The sequence below is a fragment of the Helobdella robusta genome (assembly GCF_000326865.2).
Source record: "Helobdella robusta unplaced genomic scaffold HELROscaffold_30, whole genome shotgun sequence".
Lineage (NCBI taxonomy): Eukaryota > Metazoa > Annelida > Clitellata > Rhynchobdellida > Glossiphoniidae > Helobdella > Helobdella robusta.
This window is the reverse complement of record NW_008704502.1, coordinates 751,288-760,268: the sequence shown is the minus strand read 5'-3', so window position 1 is coordinate 760,268 and position 8,981 is coordinate 751,288. Positions and strand designations below refer to the sequence as shown.

The window sequence follows — 8,981 nt, the reverse complement described above, 5'->3', positions numbered from 1 at the left end:
AATAACAACGGCGTTTACAACGACAAATTCAAAAATGACCAAAAAGATAACAACAATAATAACATTAACTCTTACAGCAGCAGCAACAACAACATCCTCAACGTCAACAACAACAACACCAATACATTTTTTCCATTTATTCCACGCCACTACAACACGCGCAACTACACCACACCACTGACATACAACTTCCCATTCCACCAATATTTTCTACCGCCCCCGCCGCCGCGTTACCCACCACAGCGTTTTCTCCAATTCAATTTCTTGACGTCGTTCGCTACCACAGCAGCTTCAACTACAACCTCAAAGAGTGAATCTTTTCAACGTATTTGTAATGATCATACCTCAGATTTCAACAAACTTCCAACAAAATCCACAATGTTGGGCAACAACGACACCACCACCACCAACAACAACAACAACAACATCGACGATAACACAACAATCGCCAACCAACTACCGAATCACACAATACCGTCAGCAATCGATTTCGATTCGATTCACCAAGTAACCGACAACAAACCCGGGGGTACATCCTCTCTTATGTGCTACAACTACGGCAACAACGACTTCATGGCTAGCGTTACTTCAAGCCTGGGCTCGAATGTGAAGTCATCCCAGCAGCAGCAGCAGCAGCAACTACATCAGCCGCCAAAAAAAATTGTGAAAAGAATTTTCACAAATAGTAGAGAGCGTTGGCGACAGCAGGTTAACGATGTAAAAAGTCGTTTATTGATTGTGTAAAATGTAAAAAATGATTATTTATTTTATAATTTGTCTCTATTTTATTACTTTATTTTATTTGTATCTAATCATATTATAAATGCAATATTTATAATGAATTGATTTGAAATTTATTGTCACGGTCAGATTTTTTAACTGTTTTCAAATTAAGCTTCTTCGCAATCCGTATAAATTGACTCTCTTGAAATCGTGCTATTTAAATAAAATTGATTGAATGATTGATTGAATGGTTAATTGAATGGTTGATTGAATGATTGATTGATTAAATGAGTGACTGATTGATAAATCGATAGACGGATAGACAGGCAGACAGACGGACAGCAGACAGATAGATAGATAGATAGATTGAATAATTGATATATATCTATTCAATCACTATCAAATTCAATGACAGAACGTGAACGGAGCATTCATGGAACTACGAAAGTTAGTTCCAACCCATCCGCCTGATAAAAAATTGAGCAAAAACGAAATTCTTCGCCTGGCCATCAAATACATCAAACTTCTAGACAAGGTTCTGGAATATCAAAAAAATGAAGAAGAAAAAACAAAGAACACAAAACAACAACAACAACTTAATGTTATTAGCGATAATGGGAGAAAAATAGATTATAGTAACGGTAATATTATAGATTTAAATATGAATAATAACAATAATAAGATGAACGCTGACGATAATAACAACTTTGAATATTACCCTAATCGGAATAAAAGACATTTAGAAATTATGAAAGGCGATAATAAGTTTGATCAAGAAACATCGATTCAAATCTTCAAAATGGAAACCGTTGAGATGCAGCATAGAAATAAAAATTCGAATTCTACCCACAGACAAAGTAATCAGTTGGGCGCTACAAAATTTGATCACTACAACAACAAAAACAGCAAACAAGTTAACACGAATCTAGAAAGTAACTTCGATAATAAAAACTTCAAATCAAACAACAAAAAACCAAACAACAACAACAACGTCAGTAATGACGTCATCAAGCCACAAACAATCAATGAACTTTACCAAAACCAAAAACATGAAAAATGCCAAAACTATCGCAAAAGACCGCAACAGGAAACGGATATAGATCCTTCAAATTCACTTTTTACGGAAAAAAGGCGCATTATTGACGATCCATCACAGGTTTTTTACCATGTTAAAAAATTACCTTTCATAACTAAAATAGTAAAAAAAAACAAGTTTGAATGAATGAATGAACGAATGAATGAACGAACGAACGAATGAATAAATGAATGAATGAGTGAATGAATGAATGAATAGATGAATGAATTAATAAAACTTACAGATTTCAAAAGAAAATTCCAAACCCTGCTCTCCAACCGTCAGTTCCATTGGCTCCAGTTTTTACGATGGAGACAGTGACGATGACGCTGATGCCAATGAAGAAGACGACGATGACGAAATATTCAGCTAGTAGTTTTTATCACCAAGACAACAATGACGCTAAAAATGACGTCAAAAATGACGTAATGAAACTACAGGAAATCAACGAAAATGCCAACAAATAATTAAATGTCATATTGCATTACGTAAATAGTCGGGAGATTAAACAACTATTTGAATGTATATAAGTAGTACTATTATTTTAGAATTTCCATTTAGCTGTAGTTGTAGTAGTAGCAGCAGCATCAGCTGCTGCTGCTGCTGCAGTAGTAGACGTACTAACAGTAGTAGTAGCCGTAGCTGTATTTTGATATTGCAATTTAGTTGCTAAACGTTTGAATATTATCTCAATAAATTTCCATTTTTAGTGAATTTTCAGCTATTTTTTTCCACCCAATAGCACACTGAAAGAGATTTATATACTGTCATATCTATGGTTGAAAACACTGAAAACTGCTAAAACGTCTTTGCTTGCGTCGTTACCATGAGCACTGAATGTTTGTATATTGTGAATCGCTCGCTTTAAATTAAATTCTCTTCCGTGCTGTTGTTTCTTGAAGAATTCGAATTTAATGAATTCGACAAACAAATCCCAAATGAATTAAATAAAAATTGTTAATTCAGTTCTTAAATAATTTGTTATAACCGAAGAACAAACGAAAATTATGAATAATATTAATAATAAACCCGTCGCCGATGTTGGAATGTTCAACACTACAAAGCCGTCCTTCAGCAAAGAAACTCAAAACATGCTCAAAAGTTTCATTTTAAATTGATCATTACCCTAGCAAATTATCTATTTTCAAATTAAGATTTAATTTAATTCATCAAAGTATGATTAAATTTATCAAAATTTTAACAAAAGCCTTGATGGATGAAGCACATCTGACGCACCTGCAGAGGAGGCAGTTTGAAAACTCCTTGAGAAGTTTGAACAAAGCTCGAATATTTTCGATTTTTGATTATTTTTCAAGTTTAACTTTGAGAAATCAAAAAACTTATTAGACTGGTACGTAATTCGTTTAGTTTTAAACGCAATTTGATTTGTTCTTTGACGTTTTTTTTAGCCGGAGAGCCTTTACCAGTCGTCAAAAAATCAGCTAAAAATAAAAAATCTCTTCCCAAAGCAGTCAGTGCTAAGTATTTAAATCCCAAGTAAGCCTGTCATTCATATGTCATATCGTTTACACTAATATTGTTACTACTACTGCAACTACAACTGCTACTACTATAACTACTACTACTGCTATTACTACTACTTCTACTATATAATGTTCCCTCCAGAAATTACAAATGTTCTTTAAAGTCGTTTGAGCAGATAAAAGCGAGCAACGCTTACGAGAGGGAGAAGTATGAACCTTCGCCATCTTGCAAATTCGGTACATCTAACTAATCTCAAAACTTTGTAATAATAATATTAAGGATATTTATAATAATTATAATATAATAATAATAATTACATATATTTTTACTTTGAGGCGGTTGTTATGAAAAAGATAAGCAGAGGCTCTCAAATATTTTTGCCTATGGCGAGGATATTGATCCGAAAAACAAGAATATTAATAATAAAAATAATGATAACAATAATAAAAATAATAATAATAATAATGGTGATTATGATGATGACAGTGATGGTCATCGGAAAGGCGTCGATCGATTTTATGAACGTGAGTTGAAATACTTTTGTTCGTGACGTTGCTAACGTAATCATCATCATCGTCGTCAACAACAACAACAACGCATACATCATCATCATCTAATGATCTAACCCTAACCCTAACCCATCCTACCATCATCATCATTTTCATCATCTTCTTCATCATCGTCTTCATCATCATCATCATCATCGTTAGTGGAGCAGGAGATAGAAGATCGGCGAAATTTTTTAGACAAGATGACAAAATTAGGAAGAGTTGACGAGTATAAAAATAAAATTGAGACTGAAATATCGCAGGTATTTTATTCAATTTGGATTTAATTAAAGTATTCTTGTATTTATTGATGCATATTTTGTACTTTTGTATCTGTAGCTTGCCTGTGAAAACTGTGCGACACATCACGCAAATATGACTGAAAAGAGCATCTGCTTGCATTCAAACCCGGTAACTGCAGCAGCAGGAACGGATGCTTTTAACTATCATGCCATCAAGTGGTGTCCTTGTAGTTTTTTTCTGGTCTTTTTCCAAATTGTATTTTTCCATTTTGTATTCATTTTGTTCATGCCTACAGATGATCAGAGAGATGGAGCTTATCGATAAGAAAAGATCAGCTGTTTATGAATGAATGAATGAATGAATGAATGAATGAATGAATAAATAGATGAATAAATGAATGAATGAATGAATGAATGAATGAATGAATGAATGAATGAATGAATGAATGAATGAATGAATGAATGAATGAATGAATGAATGAATGAATAGATGAATGTATATGAATAGATGAATGTATGAGTGAATGAATGAACAAATATATAAAGGAATGACTGATTGCAATATCAAATTTTCGTATAATTTGTTCGCAAATAAATTTGAAAATGAGGGATTTTTTCATTCGTTTGATCTAGTTTAAGAAATATTATCAGACTATAATTTAATAATAATAATAATAATAATAGCTGTTTGCGTAGAGCAATTGCTCCAGCTGTTGCTTTTACCTGGTTCANATGTACACAGATCAATCAATCAATCAATCAATTGGCTTATAAAGCGCTATTTCCGCGATGTTCAACAGCGCTCCTCAATGAATTTTGAAAACAGATGGGTCTTGAGATCCGCTCTGAACTTCGCAAGCGATGGAGAAATAGTTAGAGAAGTAGGTAGAGAGTTCCAGAGAAAAGGACCAGAAAAAGCAAAAGCAGATTTGGCAAAAGAGTGTTTAACACGAGTTAAGAAAAAGCGAGAAGAAGAAGACGATCGTAAACCGGGGCGTTTAGGTTCAATTAATATATCTGATAAGTACTTAGGAAATAATTTAGATTGAGACTTATACATGAACGTGCAAATTTAAAAAATTATTCTATATTTTATAGGTAGCCAGTGCAAGAGAACAAGATATGGAGATATATGAGAAAAGAAAGGGGCACGAGCAACTAGACGAGCAGCAGAGTTAAAAGCTTTACTTAAAGGATAGAGTATAGAGTCAGGAAGACCATAGTAGAGCGAGTTACAATAATCAATCCTAGATAAGACTAACGAAGTAACAAGAAGGAGAAGAGTAGGATCATCAAGAAAAGGCAAAAGTTTTTTTATTCTACGTAGATGAAAGTAAGAACTTCTAGCAACACTATTAATCTGAGAAGAGAGAGACATAGTAGAATCAAAGATAAAACCTAGACTACGAAACTTATGAGAGACATCAAGAGTTTTAGAATCAGGTAAGATCCCAACACATCACGTGCAATGTGTGTTTGTGTGTACGTGCGTATGTGTTGTTGTTGATACATCTAGGATATAATTAAGACAGAATTAATAATATTATTAATAATATTTTTATTATTATAATAATAAACTCAACACATGTTAACAAAATCAATATTTATGTATTCTTAATGCCAAAGTAACTCACTAAAAATAAAAAAATTGAAAGTAATAATAATAAGCTAACTTGATGTACCTACGTGTGTGGACTTGCCGTGTCATTTGGGATGAATTTCAGTTTCAGAATTTAGTAACGTTGGTTCTTTGATGGTACACACGTACTGAATACACACCGACACAGACTCACGCACACACACACACACACATACGACGTACATATTTAGGCACTGAGACAACACAAAAACACCTGCATATATTAAACATACACAAACTCAATTATGAATTCATCCTCCATATTTTTCAAATCACCCACCAAACGTACACACACACACGTACACGCAGACAACACACACACACACATGTAGTTGGAGTTTCAGTCCAGTCCGTTTCGGTGTTCAGTAATTAAAATTTTTAAACTTACTAGCAATAACGTCACTTTCAAAATATGTATGTATACATACCATGGATACAATATCCATATATGTCATGGATAGTATATATATATATATATATATATATATATATATATATCAAATCAAATATCGAATATTGTATTTATATAGCGCCAATTATAATTGCTTCTCATAAGCGCTCTCCTAGTATGAAGCATGTTGAAAGCGAAGCCATCATCGGTTGAGATCACTAGGAGTTTTCCAAATAGGTATGTCTTTAGACGTTTTCTAAACTCAGCTAATGATTACCCGGATATACCTAGTTCGATAGGTAGGCTGTTCCAAAAAATAGGCCCAGCAACTGCAAAATCTGTTTTCAGATTCCGATCTCTAACATACAGCGCGTTTGAATCAGCAGACCTTAGACGCCCATGTGATGACATAGACGAAACTCGAATACACTTATCTTCTAAATATTTCGGAGCCAGACCATTCAAACTTTTAAATACCATTACACCCAACTTGAACATGATTCTTTGTTTAACACGCAGCCAATGCAACTCCTTCAGAATTGGTGATGCATGATCAAATTTTAATTTGCGATACATCATTCTAGCAGCCTGATTCTGAACCATCTGAAGTTTAGACAACAGTTTATCAGCTACGCCATATAGAAGACTGTTACAATAATCCAATCTAGAGTTGACGAAAGCATGTACTAAAAGAGTCATTGTATCTCTATCTACCGATTTTGTGACTTGACGTAATTGACCTAGTTGGAGCATACATTTTTTAACCAATAGACTGACTTGTGGACCCATTGTCATACGGGAGTCCATCACAATTCCCAAAATGGTAACCGTTTTACTGAAACTTATATCAGTCATGCTGATGTTAATCGATGAAGGTTCAACCGCTGATGTTTGTCGCCATGTACCAGCCAACATGAACTGAGTCTTAGTCTGATTCAACTTTAGCCTACTTTGACCCAGCCACGAGCCGACATCAGATATAGTTTTTGTCAGTTTCTCTAATACGGTAGGCATCTCATCTGGGAAACATGAAACGCAAATCTGCATGTCATCTGCGTACCCATGGCAATAATATATATATATATATATATATATACATGGCAATGTATATATATATATATATATATATATATACATTGTATTACCATGAATGTAAGTTAATGGATGTACTTGTTATACTAATATCATACAATAGTTATCTTAAGCCATATTCGAAGGCTACTGACGAGTCTCGTGAGAGACGAAACGTACGTCTGGCCTATGGCGGGTAATGGTTTACCAATAACATATATATATATATATATATATATATATATATATACATACATACATAGTTAGATTTTAGAGTTTAAAAGATAGATAAGAATAATAATAAAATAGAGAAAAATAACAAAAAAATACTTGTTACGGTCACTATCTAAGGAGGCACTTCGATATTGCTTAGTTGTTGCGATGTGGAATTTGTAGTGGTGGGTGGTGGTCAGTCCCTGAATGACGAGAGGTCAAGAGGGGCATTTGGCATGGGTCTTTGAAATTAAGGGCCTCACTAAAGAATCTTTTAAAGTGATATTTTTAAAATGTATACTACACAACTTGTTTTCTGATCGTGACATGGTGGTAGTAGTAGTTGTTCGGGTTTTTAATCCATGTGTTAAACACACACATGTGTTAAACACACACATGTGTTACACACACACATACACACACATACATACAAACACACATATGCATACATACAAGCACGCAAAGTAAATAATAATAATGGTTGGAATTTCGGTTCAGTTCGTTTTTGTTCAGTAATTTGAAACTTTTAAACATTAACGTCACTTTCTACAATACATACATAGTTAGATTTTAAAATTTTAAAGTGAGACAAATAAGAATAATAAGAAAAAAACAAAAAATAATAAAAAAAAAGAATGTTATGATGCATATTGTGGCCGCTATTTTAGAGGTCAGTGCAATGCAGCTGTGGTGGTTGTTGCAAGAAATTAATGTTGTCATTAACGTTGCCAAACATAACGTTATAGAAGTAGTAGTAGTAGTAGTAGTAGTTGTAGTAGTTGTTGTAGTGTTATCCGGAGGCCTAGCAAGAGGGCTTGCACTCGGGAGAACAGGGCCCGTTCAAGCCCTTCTCTACCAGCCAGTAAATCCATTTTTAAATAACTACATTAAATAGAGTTGTCTGTGACAAATCTGAAAAATGCTTAGATGGCATGTTTTGTACCGGTTTGTTCTTATAAATAACAGTCTTGAATGATGTTTTTAGATGTACAAATCCTTTAGAAACGTTGTTACTGAAATTTATTTTGAATGCTGTAAAATTTTGCGTACCTACATCATGACGTTCAGGGTGGTTACCTCTTTTGCTCTGCAGTTGGTACGCCACTTTTGTCGCCCTCCTCATCGTCATCCTCACCATCCTCACCATCCTCATCATCCTCATCGTCATCCTCACCATCCTCATCGTCATCCTCATCATCCTCATCGTCATCCTCACCATCCTCATCGTCATCCTCACCATCCTCATCGTCATCCCCACCATCCTCATCGTCATTCTCATCATCCTCATCATCCTCACCATCCTCATCATCCTCATAGTCATCCTCATCGTCTTTGTCGTTTTAGTTCATACCATTTCGGGAGTAAGTTATTTCACACCGTGTATGAACGTAAGAAACGCTCAGTTATCATTTGGCGCTTGCACCGAATTGCGTTTCATTGTTTGCAAGCTGAAAACTATAATTAAGAGCTTGCAAATCAATGAACGCTGACGTGGACGCTGCTTGCTGACGTCAATCATGGTTGGGAATATGTGCTAGTATATTTACTAGCGGAGTAACATGTAGTAATATGGAGTACTGCGAAGAAATTTAGT

At 34.4% G+C, this 8,981-nt stretch overlaps 2 protein-coding genes across 2 annotated transcripts; both read left to right on the top strand.

The window, feature by feature from the left end:
• Window positions 1–573: 573 nt before the first annotated feature.
• Window positions 574–1,264, top strand: HELRODRAFT_81338 (hypothetical protein; the record flags this gene model as incomplete). Its single annotated transcript, XM_009021969.1, has 2 exons — window positions 574–708; window positions 1,139–1,264. Coding segments are annotated over 2 exons (261 nt in total), but the record flags the coding sequence as incomplete, so codon positions are not given.
• Window positions 1,265–2,805: 1,541 nt separating this feature from the next.
• Window positions 2,806–4,423, top strand: HELRODRAFT_174523 (hypothetical protein; the record flags this gene model as incomplete). Its single annotated transcript, XM_009021968.1, has 7 exons — window positions 2,806–2,899; window positions 3,006–3,068; window positions 3,208–3,295; window positions 3,425–3,519; window positions 3,619–3,807; window positions 3,994–4,094; window positions 4,370–4,423. 7 exons carry the CDS (start codon window positions 2,806–2,808, stop codon window positions 4,421–4,423), a joined length of 684 nt encoding a protein of 227 aa, XP_009020216.1.
• Between the last annotated feature and the right edge of the window lie 4,558 nt (window positions 4,424–8,981).